Below are 17,763 nucleotides of genomic sequence, written 5' to 3'. Positions count from 1 at the left end.
TTTTTGGTTTGGTTTTGTTTTTGTTTGTTTTTCTTACCAAAATAATTGACTTATCAGCATTGCGCTGTTTACAGATGTGTCCGGTTCGGGTCCCGGGGTCCGATCCGAGAGCCGCAATTTCCATTGATCCTAATACTCTTAACAATATCAATGGCCATGTCCTCACTTAACATCATCTCCTGGAACACCAGGGGACTGAATTCCCCGGTTAAACGCTCTCTGGTGTTCCAATTCATTAAGTCTTATAATCCACACATATGTGTGCTTCAGGAAATGCACCTAACAGGTCGCAGGGTATTGGCCCTTAAAAAACCATGGGTGGGACACCACTACCATTCCACGCACTCCACATTTTCTAGGGGTGTAACTATACTGGTGCTGAAGTCACTTCCTTTTCGGCTCTTGGATTTGGCCCTGGACCCTGACGGACGGTATGTTATTATTCACGCAAAAATTTATTCTTTAACGTGGACTATTGTGGGCTTATATTTGCCCCCCCCGGCCTCCTGGCTGGTGCTCAATCAGATCACCGGTAAGCTGGCCGACTTTGCCTCTGACAACAATGTCATATTGGGGGATTTTAATCTGGTGCCTGACCGGGATTAAGACAGGCTAACTCCTGCGGGAGGTCATTGCTCTGGGTTGGCTGAGTGGGCGGATACCTATGGCCTGACTGATGTCTGGAGGTGGCGTCACCCCCAATCTAGGGCATACACATGCCACTCGGCCTCCCACAGAACGTTTTCCCGCATAGACTTGGTCTTCGCGGGATCTCGGGTTCTCCCACGGGTTACAGACATACGAATACTGCCTAGGGGAATTTCCGACCATGCACCCTTGTTGTCTTTGGATCTCTCCCTAGGCTCAGTAGAGAGGGTATGGAGGCTCTCCAGATTTTGGATTTCAGACACTGCAGTAGACTCCCAATTTAGAACGGAATTGCTTGATTTTTGGGCCACAAATGTGGGCTCTGCTGACTCCGCGGTGGTGTGGGATGCCTTCAAAGCCACGACGAGGGGGCACTACCAGACCATCATTGCCAGGGTCCGACGTGAGCGTAGAGCAGACTTAGTGAAGGCAGAGCGGGAGGCGTGTGATGCGGAGGCTCTCTTTGTTCGTACCCGGGACCCTGCGCACTACTCGCATCTACAACTGTTGACGAAGGAGGTGGTCTGTCTCCGTACTTCTCTCACGCAGAAGAAAATGTTGGCTCAATCCCAACGGATTTTTGAACAGGGAGAGCGATCAGGCCGTTTGTTGGCCTGGCTCTCTAGGGAACAGGCGGGTGGGATGAGCATTTCACATATTAGAGACTCCTCGGGACAACTGATCCACACACCGGAGGGGATCAACTGTTGCTTCGCGGAGTTTTATGAATCTCTTTATGGTTCCAGGGTAGACTATAGAGGGGAGGATCTGGGGGCATATTTAGACGACATAGATATTCCAACCCTTACAGTAACGTATCGCGACAAGCTTGACGCCCCAATTACGTCCTTGGAGATACTAAGGGCACTTAAATCAATGCAGGCTGGGAAAACTCCGGGACCTGATGGCATCCCTGTAGAGTTTTATAAACAATATGCCACAGAACTAGCTGACAAATTACAGGTCCTCTTCTCTGAGTCATCGCGTCTTGGGAAACTTCCTGACACAATGAGTGAAGCAATCATTGTAGTGATCCCCAAACCAGGGAAAGACCCCACGTTGTGCTCCTCGTACCGTCCTATATCCCTTCTGAACGTGGATGCAAAAATACTGGCAAAAGTATTGGCCAATAGGCTTAACCTGGTAATTACTGCTTTAATCCACAGAGACCAAACTGGCTTCATGCCCGGCAGAGGAACTGATATCAATATCAGACGCCTCCATACTCACATAGACAGGGCGGACGAGGTGACCAATGGGATGGTGGCCTCACTCGACGCGGAGAAGGCTTTTGACTCCGTCGAGTGGGGCTACTTATGGGAGGTTCTCTCGCGCTTCGGGTTTGGTGCGGGTTTCACGAAATGGCTCCGCATGCTATACCATGGCCCCTCAGCTAGAGTACGTACCAATGGATGCCTCTCAGGGAAGTTCCAATTGTCTCGAGGCACGCGACAGGGGTGTCCCCTTTCCCCGGGTCTATTTGCTCTGGCAGTGGAGCCCCTGGCTATACTGTTGAGGGCCGACCCAGGGGTGAGGGGTCTTCGGGTGGGACCCATTGAGGAGAAGTTATCACTTTACGCGGACGATGCTCTGCTTTATTTAGCGGATGCGTCGTCCTCTTTGCAGACTGCACTCAATCTGATTGATCGATTCGGCGGGTATTCGGGGATTCGCATTAATTGGGACAAATCGATCCTATTCCCGCTCCATCCCTCGACTCCAAGGCTACCACACCCACAGCTTAAATGGGTAGATGATTTCAAATATCTGGGGATAAAAATTAGCGGTAAAGTCCAAGATTATATTGACAACAATTTACGTCCACTCATGACACAGCTTATGGCTAAATGCTCTGCTTGGCGTTCCCTTCCATTGACTCCGGTTGGCAGAGTCAACTTGCTCAAAATGATTTTACCTTCCCAAATATCTATATTTCTTTCGCAATACACCCATACCCATACCCATCCCTAGGACCTTTTTCCGGAGGCTGGAGATCCTGTTAATACACTTTGTCTGGGCTGGGAGGCCACCCAGGGTGGCCAAGCAGATCTTATATCTCCCTCTCTCGGGAGGGGGACTGCCGCTACCGAATTTCCAAATCTACTACTGGGCCGCAGTTCTGGTCACGATTCGGTGGTGGTTCTCCCAGCCCACGCAAAATCCCGCGGTCACTCTGGAAGCAGCCATTCTTGGTTCCTTTGCTGCCTTGAGTAACCTCCCGTTTCGGGGTCTCAGGGCCAGTTTGTCCATGACGACCCTGATGCGTAAAGACAGGTTTGGCAGGAGGCTAGGAAAATATATGGGAAACCAAATTGCATTTCACCCCACATGCCCCTGTGGGGCAATCCTATGCTACCCCATTTTTATACTTTACCGGACCCCTCTCTTTGGGCAAAAAAGGGAATTCTTACACTAAAGCATATAGTCAAGGATGGCAGGCTTATGACTTTTCAAGCTCTTAGACAATCATTTGCTATTCCTGCCTCCTTCCAGTTTAGATACTGGCAGCTGAAGCACGCCTTTGAGGCTCAGTTCCCTGCCCCCCTCACTCTGGAACCGGACTCTATTGAAAGGCTCTTGACTTCCAGCGTGATGGGGAAGCCCCTTTCCACACTATACCTATACCTGACAGTGGAGTATGATGCCAAACTAACTAAAACCTGGGAAAAACGGAGGGTTGATATTCCCTCGTTGGATGAGGAGGAATGGAAGGAGTGTTTAATATCCTACATTCCTTCCATGATCGCTGCAAAAGATAGGTTCATACAATTCAAGTTCCTACACAGGGCGTACTTTACTCCACAGAGGTTGGCGCGCATTTACCCTCAGAGAGACCCCAATTGTCAGAGATGCAGACAGGAAGTGGGTACTTTCTGGCATATGGTCTGGTCGTGTCCCTGTCTCCGACTCTTTTGGTCAGAGGTGGCATCCACACTGAGCAATGTCATAGGATCAGACTTGCAGGCGGATCCCCAGATACTACTGCTCAGTCACTTGGAGGATGTTGTGGGTGATAGGTATAGCAAATTGTGTCTAACCTTCGCATTGTACTATGCTAGGCGGGAAATTCTATTGCGGTGGAAAATGGTAGAGCCTTCTACCCTGGCCTCGTGGATAAGGTCTGTGAATGGGGTACTCCCTCTGTATAAATTAACGTATGAAAGTAGGCAATGCCCGGGGAAGTTTGACAAAATCTGGTCATCCTGGGTCGACGCCTCCGGAGACCCTGATCCCCTTACCCCATAAGCAGGATGGGAAAAGTAATGGAAGCTATCCTATACCTCACGTCTCTTCTCTTTATGCCTGTTTTCTTTCACCCCGCTCCTTCTCATCCCTCCTTCCCCCCCCCCTCTCTTCCTTTCTTCCTCTCCCCGCCTCCCCTCCCCCCCTTTTCCCCCTTTCCCCCCCCTCCCTCCCCCCCCCCGCTTCCCTCCCCCCCGCTGCCCCTACCAGGTTTAGTTGATTATTGGGCCACTCATTTTATACTATCAAAATTGTATGATGAAGATTTGAGCTTTGAGAGGTCTGGTTGAGCGAAACTTCTGATGTTTGCACGCCTGGAATTCCTGATAAATAATGGCTATTGTTTAAGTGTCAATTTTACTGTTTTTTTGTTTTTATTCTCACTACAATGTCTGTATTGAACTTTTATATTGTGCTGCTGATTTGTTCAATAAAAAAAAAATTTTCTGTTAAAAAAAAAAAAAAAAAAGTTCAATTTTAGTCTCATCAGACCAGAGCACCTTCCTCCATACATTTTGTGAGTCTCCCACATGCCTTTTCGCAAACTCAAAAAGTCAAGTTTTGTTGAAAGTAATGGCTTTCTTCTGGCTGCTCTGCCATAAAGCCCAACTCTATGGAGCACACGGTTTATTTTCGTCCTATGTACAGATACTCCAGTCTCTGCTGTGGAACTCTGCAGCTCCTCCAGGGTTACCTTAGGTCCCTGTGCTGCTTCTCTGATTAATGCTCTCCTTGCCCGGTCCGTGAGTTTTGGTGTGCGGCCGTCTCTTGGCAGGTTTGCTGTTGTGCCGTGTTCTTTCCATTTGGTTATGATAGATTTGATGGTGCTCCTAGTGATCATCAAAGATTTGGATATTTTTTTATAACCTAACCCGGACTTGTACTTCTCAACAACATTGTCCTTTACTTGTTTGGAGAGTTCCTTGGTCTTCATGGCAGTGTTTGGTTAGTGGTGCCTCTTGCTTAGGTATTGAAGCCTCTGGGGCCTTTCAAAAAGGTGTGTATATGTAATGACAGATCATGTGACACTTAGATTGCACACAGGTGGACATCATTTCACTAATTATGTGACTTCTGAAGGTAATTGGTTGCGCCAGAGCTTTTTTTATGGGCTTCATAACACAGGGGTTGAATACATATGCACATGCCAATTATCAGTTTTTTTATTTCTGAAATATTGTTTTATGTATATATTTTTCTAATTTTACTTCACCAACTTAGACTATTGTGTGCTGATTCATCACATATAATTCAGATTAAAAAAACATTGAACTAAAGACTGTAATGTAACAAAATAGGTAAAAAGCCAAAGGGGTGAATACTTTTGCAAGGCACTGTATATATCTATATAGATATATATCTATTAGAGAGAGCTATTACTATAATTACTATAGATTATAATCAAAGTCTTTTTCCAATGCTAAATTTCAAAATGACTTTTTCGGCAATTAAATCTGTTTATTTACTTGAACATTGCAAAAAGCAGTGAGCAGCATGTAACAAGTAAAGAAATGCAACTGAACTTGGTGGCTTAGTATAAATTGTAAGCCGATTGTTCAACTTTGATATACAGAAAATGAGTGATATTATATTTATAATATTCTTCAAGTGTAATCTGATCGTATAGTAAAACAACCAGACCTATTGCTGCAATGTAAAATGGTGATCGCAGTATATGTCAGGCACACAGTAGCTGATATAACAATGAATTAATTGGACCTCGGCACAATTCCAAACAGCACGGTCAGCCAGACAATTACCAGGTTGTACCATGTCACACTCCTTTGGACAGATTCTCTATTATAATCAAAGGCCAAAAGCAATTAATGCGCACACATTCTTTTCAGTCCAGAACACAGACGACAGACCAATTGAACCTAAAGAGGATTGTAGACTGAAAACAGACCTACCCTTAACTCTGTACATAATTGCCAACAAACCTGTGCCCTATGTTACTCACACTCCTCAAATTGCAGCCTAGCAGTTGGCCTGAGTGGTGATGACAACACCGCTGTGCTCCATGAATGTGTTGCCGAGCTACTGGGGAAAAAATCCTTGTATACATTGCGTTAAATTGGTGGAAAACTACCACTTTTTAAATTGTACCCACAGGCAAGCTTACTATAAGGCTTACATGTAAGTACAATAAATATCTCCTAAACATTCACTGTTAGGGAGATACTCACATCGGCAATAGTCAATAACAATATCTGGTACATGTGCAATGACGCCTCGCGTTCCAGGCACACAAAGCACGTAGTGGAATACAAAGTGCTGTGCCACGAACCCTGAAGGAAGACCAAGGGAAGATAGAGCAGTGAAAGGGAAGTCTGCTATAATGTGCTAGTATGCTGTGAATACAAACAACTTATGGCATTAACCTGCAGGAGGCTTGATTTATTTATTTATTTTAAGACTTTTCTGCAACTTTAAAGGATGAGTTCACCTTTTCACAAAAAAATAATAAATGCATGTTTTTTTGCAGGTAAAAAAATGTGCATTTATTATTTTTTGTTGCAAGAGCCTGTAAAGCCTTCCACCAGCTGCCATGCAGGTCGCCTGCAGATCTGTCAGTGTATTGACTTGCTGATACCTCGTATGAGCAAGCCAATGCATGCTAACAGGAAGAATGAATGAAATTAAAAACTACAAGCCGACAGCCGCAGAGGCCGCTGGACCTTGTAGTTTTCTGTTTACAGAGCACTGTGAATGAGTGATGTGGCCAGGTAGGCGGACACGTTTTTTATTTTATTTTAACAGCTAGTGTGTGTGTGTGTGGGGGGGGGGGGGGGGTTCCCACTAGCTGTCACAGCTGGGGTGCAGAGGCCAGTGCATTCATAACATGTTACTTGTTACACCCCAAATATGGATGTAACATGTCATGATATTATGAAAGGTGAACTTACATTTTAATGTATTGCTCTGCATGGCTTTGAAGGTTCCCATTTATCCAGGTTATAGTATGGCAAGTAGTAGATAGTCACATTCAACTGGACCTTTTCTATAATGTTGAAGATATTTCATAGCTTACTAAGCCACTTCTTCAGTCCTAATGAGTTTCCAGGAGATACCCCAGCATTTATATTCACACCTTGAATTTGCAGATGTTGATTGTCCAAGAACAGAACTGGAGGTGTGAGAGTTGTAGAACCACCCTTTTCTAGTTGTATAATTTCATTGTTGTCAGGAAGCCTGTATTGGTGTTAGTGCCTCTATTTACGTACATGGCTAAAACTGAATTGTTGTCAAATCGCCAGAGTAGAAATGTTAAAGCATTATATGTGGATGGTATTGAAGCCCTTCACCCTTGTTCAGAGATGCTTGCTCCATTTTGATATAGATGGCCACTTTATTGTCTATTATGGACCAGTTGTCCTCACTGTGCATAATGTGCACCTCACCATCTTGGAAAAAGGTCACTTTCCCTTAAGGTGTAGAAAGACTGCTGAGTCTTTGTAGAATTTTACCTCCTATGTTAGGCCATTTATTGAGAGTTTGTTCTCCCCAATATAAAGGTTTTGGCATCCCTCACTACACTACACTGCAGTTCATATACCAAGTTACTTTGCTTGTATTTTGGTGTGGAGTCGTTAGGATGGTACAAGCTTCTGTCTCAGTGCATTGCTAGGCTTGAAGAACATAGGAATGTGATGTTAAAGATCCTGCTGAGATTTTCCAACATTCCAGTTATGTACTGTATTACTCCGTCTGTTCTTGGACAATGAACATCTACAGATTCCATAGTGATTGGATTAAAGTAGAATTTTGGCTTAATCCTAACCATGTCCCCTCCCTCCTCCTCAAACCTATGCTAAGCTGTGTAAAAAAGATGTAAATACTTGCCTATTTTCAGCCTGCTCCAGTCTGGTCACGTGATCCCGCCCCCCTGTGCCAGTGCAGCTGCAGGGGAGAGGAGGGAGTGCTCACAACGAATTGGCCATTGAAGCCTATGGGTGATGTCACCTATCCAGGCTTTACTAGTCAGTGCATTCTCTCCTCTCCTCTGTAGCCGGTTGCTGGCTGACACAAGGGAGATCCTGTGACCGGACCAGAACAGGCTGAGAATAGGTAAGGAGAGGAAATTTTAAAAGTAGCTTATCCCAGAATTCTACTTTAAGGTGACTTCAGGTGTCAACATAGATGCTGGGGGCCCTGGTCTTTACAGATTCAGTATGGTAACCTTGGAAATTGACTAAGGAGATGGAGCTTAGTTGGGCTGGAGGTGTGGCTTATTTTATGCCACTACTATTAGATAAATTCTACCACTCAGGGATGTGAAATACCCAACTGACCTATAGTGAACAATAACCTAACATAAACTGTGCATATTCTGTATTGTTGGAAATAGATTAATTGAAATATTTATTTGCTTTGTTTGATACTACGCTAGGTTTTGACACTCGGCTGTAAAATACAGAAACATTTTTCGTCATTAAAGTAATATTAAGACTCGCTTGTGCTAAATATAATTTTGCTTTCACATTGTTCTAACATGGGATTTATTGGGTGTAATTACTGCCATATTGGAACACTGACAGATTACATCAGGCAGCGGAGGATTTGCTAGAACAATATTTGCTTCTTACATAAAATTGCGACGTTATAGTTTACAGCTTGGCAAAGAACGATCTCCTTAATTGTACTTCTGGCAATAAACTGGCACAAGATGAGTTGCTGATGTGTGCGCAGAAATCAGAATCTCAGGAGATTGGCTCCCCAGTGAAGCTCTTCCAGGGGATTGTCATGCTGCACAAATTACACTCTCTATTTCTCAGTCGGTTTACATGCAAATGCCAAGGGCTTCAACTAAACATAATACAGGGGGCAGCCTGGGACACAGTATGGTGACAAAAGCTAATCGCACACAATATCAGGTTCGACTGTCTCTAGAAAAGTAAAGTTAAAAAAATAGAGATGTCAGAAATGTTTACAGGGTCCATGAAAGGGTCCCGGAGTCCCAGTGGTTTTTTCTCTCTGCATAACTTGGAGCCCTTAACAGCATTTATTTGCCATAAACAACCATTGCGTTATGCAGTTTAGTTACTGGGCACTTTTTCCTTCCATTCAGGCTTCCAGTACTATACTTCTCTTCTGGTAAGGCTATTTTTTTTATAAAAGCACTAAAATAATTAAAGACATAACATTGATTAAAGGATCAAGTTCACCTTTTATGGAAAAAAAATTAAAAAATGCTCATCTTCTTGCAGGTAAAAAAATGTGCACTTATTTTCTTTTTCAACAGGAGCCTGTAAAGCATTGCGCCTGGTATTAGCAGATCACAGGTGCAATGCCAGGATTCTGCAGACTCTAATAAACTGCCTGTACCTCCGATATGGGCAGGCAGTTACTGAATTTCAGGAAGAATCAATGAGCCACGTGGATGCTCACCAGCGCCTTCGCAATTAATTGAGAACTACAAACCATCAGCCGCGCTTGCTAATGGTACTTCACAGGACTCTGAATGAATGGCGCAGTTGTGCGGGCACAATGTTTTTCAGTTGTGACAGAGGGTGCAGGAGGAGGATCCTCCTCCCGATGTCACGATGGGGTGGATCGAGGGGAGAGGAGGCAGGAAGAGCTGGAACATGTTACATGGTCCCCCCTATATACAGGTGGAACATGTTCCGGTGAACTTAGCCTTTAACCATCCTTTGTGTGCATTACACACTCACGCGTTTTTTTTTTGCATGTATCATAAGAGCACTAGCAGTGAAACTATATAAAAGGAAGGAGGTGCAATTGTCCCTGGTTATGCTGGACTTAAAGGGGTTGTAAACCTTGTGCTGCAGCAGCCCCCCCTCCCCTTTTTCTTACCTGAACCCATTCCTTCCAGGGACAGGGACGAGCACAGCAGCTCCAGCCGCTGTCTTGGGTCCTCATTGGATAGATTGATAGCAGCAGGAGACATTGGCTCCTACTGCTGTCAAATCCAGTGACAGGAGGGCAGGCCTGAGTCCTGCTGTCTGTGTCAATGGACACAGCAACAGGACTCGGGACCGCGCCGGCACAAGTGCCCCCATGGAATGCAGCTCTTCGTGGGGGCACTCAATAAGAGGAGGAGCCAGGAGCACCGCAGGGGGAACCCAGAAGAGGAGGATCGGGGCCACTCTGTGCAAAACCCTTGCACAGAGGAGGGAAGTCCAACATGTTATTTAAAAAAAAAAACCTTTACAATCACTTTAAAGCGTTTGTTACCCTAAAAAAAAAAAAAAATGGACCATGTTTCTTTAAAGCATGTTATACAGCACAGTGCTTGTGCTGTGTAATTTGGCCCCCTTTATCGCTTGAAATATCTGGCTGATCCTGCTTGGTTCTGCCCTCCCCCCTGTAAACTGACCATGGTTTATCATGTCTGCTGAGCCCTGACACCATGGTCAGTTTACGTGCCTCCATCATCCACAGCTCTCCTCAGCCCTCCTCTCCCCCCTCCCTCCCTGCCTGTCAGTGGTGATCTGCTCCCCTCCTGCTGCTATCTTAATGCAATGATATTCCTACAATCCCCTCTGCTATATTAAATAATGTCTTCAGTGTATGTGTTCTTTGAAAAAAATTCCGCTATGTACCTCATTTCATAGCGGCGCTCACATGACCGGCTGCCTCTCTCCTCCTCCTGGCTGACATTAACAGGGGTTTCTCAGCCCCACACGCTGTAGCTGTCAGATCGAGAGAGGCAGCTGGTCACCTGAGCGCCGATCAGCGCTAAAAAATGAGGTACACAGCAGCATTTTTTTCAAGCACATACACTGTGGACATTATTTATTATAGCAGAGGGGATTGTAGGAATATTGAGTGGCTTAAAGTGGTGTTCCGGCCGAAATTATACTTTTTAAATAAAAATACCCCTATAATACACAAGCTTAATGTATTCTAGTAAAGTTAGTCTGTAAACTAAGGTCTGTTTTGTTAGTTTATAGCAGTAGTTTGTTATTTTATAAACTTATAGCAGGCCGTGGCCATCTTAAGTGTGGGCATCTGAAGCCAGACTGTATTTCTTCCTGGATCTCATCCTTGCAGATCTCGCAGATGCTCAGTGCAGCACAAGCAGTGTAATAAGTTTCAGGTCAGGTTTCCATAGCAACGGCAGTTTCAGAGGAAGTTGCTGTCCCTTCCCAGAAGGCATTGCAAACAGGAAATGATGCGATGGGCCACGGCCAGGGAGGAGAAATTGAAAAATGAATACAGCAGATATACAGTAGGTGCAGAGAAAAATTTTTTTAAAAATATCCAATTCGTTTACAGTGCACAGTTTAGTGAGGGATGCTGAAGAGTTGTAAAAGTGGGTGGAACTCCACTTTAACAACCACTTCAAAAGGATTGCTGCAACCTCTGTGCTAGTGGCCAAACTTCTGATTTGAGCTCGTTAATAGGAGGCATCCTCACACAAAGTAGATTTTGCATTCTCCCATTTCACATAGGGCCATATGGTAACCTATGGTAGCCTTATATTGCACTGGTCAAAGTGTGGTAAAAAAAAAAATAAAACGCAAAAATTAAAATAAAAAAATTATTTTCCTTTTTTCTTTTTTTTTAGTACTCACCAGTCAGTGTATGATGACGCTGTACTGCACTGGTGACAGTATGTTAAAAAAAATCTTTTTAATTTCTTCATTTTCCACAAAATTATGACAAAAAATTACAACTTTAAAAAACTCGCCATGCCTCTTACTAAATACCTAAAAGGGGTCATTTGGGGGTATTTGAACTGTTCTGGCATTTTTGGGCCTCAAGGAATGAGAGTCAGTACATCAGGATTGATAATTTTTCAGATATATACCATAGTTTGTAGACCGTGTACTTTCCTGCACACTAAATAATGTACACTGATTTGGGTTATTTTCACCAAAGAAGTGTAGCAGAATATATGTTGGCCTAAATTCATGAAGAAAGATTTTTCATTTGCAAAACAAAGAAAAAAAGTGTGTTTTTTTTTTTTCAAAATTTTTGGTCTCTTTGTTTATTTAGCAAAAAATAAACCCAGTGGTGATTAAATACCACCAAAAGAAAGCTCATTTGTGTGAACAAAATGATAAAAATGTAGTTTGGGTACAGTGTTGCATGACCGCCCAATTGTCATTCAAAATGCGACAGTTGCCAAAAGCTTACAATTTGCCTGGCCAGGAAGGGGGTTAAAGTGCCCAGTATTGAAGTGGTTAAAGTGGTTTTGCTTACACTATCCGGTGCTAGCCACTATCTGTTTTTGTCAACCAACAGGGAGTTTGTTGGAATATGGCATCACTACTGATGTCCTTTTGTTTAGGAGTTCCCATTTTTCTACTATAGTGATCTACAATAACACACGTTTTGTGCCTTAGTACATTGTGGTGGCATTCCTTTTTTTGTAATTCCTTTATTTAACCAAAAGTTGCATTATACAAACCAAGGTATGGGTAAAGCAAGATACAATGACGTAGGTATGCTAGTAACAAACATTAAAGCAGAACTCCGGCCATCCATGTTCTTCTGAGCTCTGTAGTTCATCTGTAATAGGCTGCTGAACTTGCTGAAAAACTATAATTGTCTAGGGATTTCCTGTTTGTAAGACCGCTGGCTTCTATCCCTCTCCTCAGCTCAGCCAGAAGTCTGGCACTCCCCCTTGTAGTCCTCTTAAAGCCGAGCAGGGAGGAAGCAGACATGTTGTGGGCAGAGGGGGTCTCACAGCCCCTGGTATGTGCCGCCCATGGAGGAGGTGTTCTTCTCCTCTCTCCTTCCTCTGCAGTGTCAGGTATAGTATACAAGAACGCCACTTGCTGATGTATGTGTCCCCCCCCCCCCCCCCGCCGTTATTAGCACAGTGCGCTGTCAATAATAATATTAGCGGGGGGGCGGGACATCAGCGAGCGGCATTCTCGTATACTATACCTGACACCGCGAGATATCCCCCCTGTGTATATACAAGTAATTACTGATGATAATCCCGCTCTGCACTGGTGATCTCTGACATGGAGGTGACCTCTGACATGGAGGTGACCTGGTGGTCCCTGACATGGTGGTCCCTGACATTCGGCACTGATGGTCCCTGACATGGTGGTCCCTGACAACCGGCACTGGTGGCCCCTGACATGGTGGTCCGCGAACAAGCGGCACTGGTGGTCCCTGACATGGTGGTCCCTGGCGAGCAGCACTGGTGGTCCCTGACATGGTGGTCCCTGACGAGCGGCACTGGTGGTCCATGACATGGTGGTCCCTGACGAGCGGCACTGGTGGTCCCTGACATGGTGGTCCCTGACGAGCGGCACTGGTGGTCCCTGACATGGTGGTCACTGATGAGCGGCACTGGTGGTCCCTGACATGGTGGTCCCTGACGAGCGGCACTGGTGGTCCCTGACATGGTGGTCCCTGACGAGCAGCACTGGTGGTCCCTGACATGGTGGTCCCTGACGAGTGGCACTGGGGGTCCCTGACGAGTGGCACTGGGGGTCCCTGACGAGTGGCACTGGGGGTCCCTGACGAGTGGCACTGGGGGTCCCTGACGAGTGGCACTGGGGGTCCCTGACGAGTGGCACTGGGGGTCCCTGACGAGTGGCACTGGGGGTCCCTGACATGCGGCACTGGGGGTCCCTGACATGCTGCACTGGTGGTCCCTGACATTTGGCACTGGTGGACACTGATAAGTTCCACTGGTTTGCATTTATATTAAATGCATTAGGTTAATTAATTTAAATGTATTTATTAAAATGCATTCAATTAATATTATATTAATATGCATTTATAGTGTTTTGTGTGTGGGGGGGGGGGGTACTAATGGGGGATTTTTTGAAAATGAATAAAATTTACGCCATCTTGCAAAAAAGCGTGAAGTAGAGCGAAAGTTCAGTACAATGGTGTCCAGCTTCTGAAGGTTGAAGAGCGATAGTATTGCCTGTTTCACTGCCGGGAGGTTGTGTGGTACTGATTTAATCCAACGGGACATGATCGTCCTACGAGCAACCAGGAGACTTTTATATGAGTCCATTGTGTAAGGTTAAGTGGTCCTGCTGTTGATGATGGGGAAGATTGCGGTTCACATCCGAATAAACACAATAGAGGATGTTTGGGTATCCGAGCCTTATTGATTTTTAAAATGTAAGCAAGCACAGTCCCAGTATAAAGTAATGGTTGGGCATTCCCAGAGAGGGTGAAACAGTGTAGGATGTTATAGTGAACACCAGGGGCATTGCGCTTGAGTAGAGTCTGCCACATTGATGCAGAATGGGTAGTATGCCCTGTGGATGATTTTAAATTGCGTTTCATGCCACGTCACTGAGATCGTTAGTTTGCAGATGTATCGGTATCCCTCTAGGATCTTTTCCGGAAGTTCGTTATTGTTGTAGATGGTAGACCACTTTTGGAATGGTGCAGGATGGTATTTATTAGATTTGTGTGTAATAAGGTGGGCGTAAAGGCTGGAAATGGAATAGTCGTTCCTTACTGTATCAATGAACGATTTTTGAAGGGGATCTGTCTGAGGTCCACAACAAGACCGTAAATGGTTTAGTAGCTGATGGTAATAGAAGATGTGCGCTGATGGTAAAAAAAATTCTCGTGAGAGGGTTTGGAAGGACTTGAACTCGCCAGGTTTGGCATTCATTTTTAATGGGGCATGGCTTTTTATTTGTTTTTTTGAAGGGGGGGGGGGGGATAGGTGCCTTAGTTCATTGCCAGTAAGGCAAAAATCTGAATTTTTTTTGTGATCCAATCCACCATTGATTTTTAAAATTCGACCAACCAAGCCTTTAATTTCCCCTCCTGTTGCTACAGAAAAGAAGTTTCGTGGCTGGGTTTTGTTTTGTTTTTTAAGATTTTCGAAAATTTGACCCATGTATGGCCTGCCTAAGTTCATTTGAAGGGGTTGTCTTAGCACAAAAGAAAAGCCTATGTGGTAATGCAACAAACTGCAGCAGAAAAGTGTGAATCCGGCCTTTGTCTGCTAGGGGGTTTCATCTTTGTTGAGGTAATTGAATATAAGAAGTTTTCTACTTGTATGTTCAAAAAAGGAAGGAATTTGGGACTTTAAATGAGGCAATGTGACTTGATACATGTAAGTAAATGTACATTTATTGGTGTGTTGGCATGATATGAATACGTAGCATAGACCTATAACACATACACAGGTAATTTTATTTATATATATATATATATATATATATATACACACACACACATACACTGTATAGCATAAAACATCATATTAACATCCATATACATACACACACGGATTAGGCAGCACCATCAGCTTTGCAGTACACAACAGCTTTGGATATAGATTAGTACCAGATGTATAGAAGTATGTATGAAAATTAATAACATAAAAAAAAATGTGCATAAAAAGATGAAATCCTTAAAAAGCGTGTAGCTACATCCTAAATTTCAGACGCATTTCATGTATTATAACACTTGTTCAGTGAAGGATGTCTAAGAATATCTGCAAAAAAACTGAGTATAAGTATATCTAGCTTTTAAACTAAATTTCGTAAGAAGAAACAGGGTTCCTGTTCCTAAATACTTGCATACAACCAAAGGCAAAAAATATATATATGCAGCTGTGGGAAACGGGGACCGCCAGGGCTTGAGAATTTGTCTGTCCTGGGAGCTGAGGTATTGAGGAGCTCAATAGTAATGGGACGCAGGCAAACTGACCCCAAACAAAGAAGTACTCATCTTCATAATGTGATAGGGCGTGATAGCCAAAGGTAAGTTTGGCAGAAGGGTCTGTGTTGGATAAATAAAATATCCGTCAGAGATTATACTTGATGAGATAAGAGTGAGTAGAGACTGGATACCAAAGTGAGAAGTTAAAAAAAGACATATACAAACAGGGTTGTGGTTGTAAACCACAACCTGTGTGAGAAATAGGAGTGATAAGTGACCATGGATGTTTTGGGTTGTCTCCAGAAAAGTAATAGAGGGGAAATCTTCCAATGGGGACACTAATTCTGGTGACCTGGGTGCCCAAGGAATTCCCTTAATTTGCAGGGATTTCCTCTCACTTCCTGTTTGGCTATGGGACAGGAAATGAATGGAAAGCTCCGCAATGGGACAGGGATGACGGAAAAAAAATCTGACAGGGGTTATAACCCTCCCTTATGCTATACATAATGAAAAAAAGTTTTGCCTATAGTTCTACTTTAAGTGGAAGTGAGTGTAATCAGTGGGCACAATGCAGTAACAAATTGACAAGGATATTAACCCTTCCACATTGAATCCAAAATAAAAAAAAGGCTGTTGGTTTAATTTAAAATCGAGTATTACTAAGTAACATTAAAGCGGAACTTCATTCATTTTTTCATCTTTCCATCTATTAAATCTTCTGCCCTTGTTGTTTTAACTTTGGATAGTAAAACATTTTTTTTTTGCCAATAAATACTTTGTACAGCCAACTTTCTGTTTCTTATCTGGAAAAATGTCTAGGTTTGACATCATGCACAGCTCTCTCTCTCACTCTCGTGAGAGTTTGCCAAGAAAGGAGGGGGGATGAGTCATAAGAGGGCCAATCAGAGCTGCAGAGCTGGAGGTATGCCCCTATGTGTCTGTGTAAATCCAGGAAGTAAACAGGTAGCAGGTTCCGCTGCCCACAGTTAAAATGGCTGCAGCCAGACTCAGTGGAGGGAGATTTCTGCAGCATATTTGGCAAGTACAGAATCACAGTATATATAAAATAATATGCAAAGTGGTTGGAGGGAAGCTTCAGAATGGTAAAGATGTTTTTATTACAAATTATGTGAGCAGACTGCAGTTCCTCTTTAATGTGGACACTGGATGGCTTGGCAAACATCTTCTAATTATCAAGTAGGCTATTCTAGCACTGCTTTTGTGCAGATTGTGTTTTTTGATGTGATTTTTCTCATGTATTTATTTTGCAGGATGCCGAGCAGAGAAACCAAGAATTAGAAGATAAAGTGAGAGCATTGAGAAAAGAAGTGGAGGAAAGCAAGCACAGACAAGGCCACTTGAAACTGGAACTTAAACACTTCCTGAATATATTGGATGGAAAAATTGATGATTTGCACGAATTCCGTCAAGGACTTTCCAAGCTAGAAATGGATAGCTAGAGTGTGGTGAATTTTTTTTTTTTTTTTTTTTTTTTTTTTTATACACTAGACCCTTACAGTGCAAACGAAGGCCTTGGGGCTGCTGTGCTTTTTTTATTTTATTCAGTTTTTTTCTCTTTTTTGCACCTTGAGTGCTAGTATCATTAAGTTTAGTCTGTTTTTGGCAACCAGTAGTGGCCTAAACGTTCAAAGCCATTTTTTACGGTTTTTACAAAATCAGAGCCATTGAAATTATTCCATGCATCAGACAAAAAAAAAATTATAAAATTTGATAGTTTGACACTAAATCACCGACTGTGTGGTTATGTATAACAATTGTTTATTTATTTGTTATAACAGAAAAATACCTAAAAAAAAAAAAAAAAAAAAAGAAAGAAATTTGGATCACAGTGTGGCAAAAATAGTCGAATCTCTTGTCCTCCAGTCCCACTTCTAGGTTGGAAATGCAATAAGTAAAAGCACATAAGAATGTTTATTGGTTGTACGGTTTGAAACAGTGCTCTGCAAGCCTTGCAATAATTCCTATGACACATTGGATTAGGCAGAGTCTGTGATGGATGTACTGCAATATTTTCACTAGTATGGTATTGCTGTAAGTTGACAGGGTTACTGGAACCTTATACACTGCCACAGTTTAACTAGAAGAACAAATGGATCTTTAGAAGTTATAAATAAGAGTTATATATTTAGTACAATACAGAATATTTATTAAAGATACTGTATAGAATATAGTGGCAAAAAGACAAAGTAACATTCACTGCTGTGGTTGTTCGTGGAAAAGTTTTTTCATGTTGTATTCATACACAGGAATACTTTACTAACTATATAAAAGGGGTAGTTTTCC

The 17,763-nt window shown here is 43.3% G+C and overlaps 1 protein-coding gene across 1 annotated transcript in view; it reads left to right on the top strand.

The window, feature by feature from the left end:
- The window catches only part of HOMER2 (homer scaffold protein 2), a 287,886-nt gene extending 270,589 nt beyond the window's left edge, over positions 1-17,297 (top strand). The window contains exon 9 of the mRNA XM_073618606.1: positions 16,731-17,297. Coding sequence (XP_073474707.1) covers positions 16,731-16,919 — 189 coding nt within the window. The 3' untranslated portion in view covers positions 16,920-17,297. The remainder of the gene's footprint in view (positions 1-16,730) is intronic.
- The last annotated feature ends 466 nt before the right edge of the window (positions 17,298-17,763 follow it).

Source organism: Aquarana catesbeiana, linkage group LG03 (genome assembly GCF_042186555.1).
Source record: "Aquarana catesbeiana isolate 2022-GZ linkage group LG03, ASM4218655v1, whole genome shotgun sequence".
Lineage (NCBI taxonomy): Eukaryota > Metazoa > Chordata > Amphibia > Anura > Ranidae > Aquarana > Aquarana catesbeiana.
Note: the sequence above shows the minus strand (reverse complement) of the source record. Positions and strands in the feature narration are given on the sequence as shown.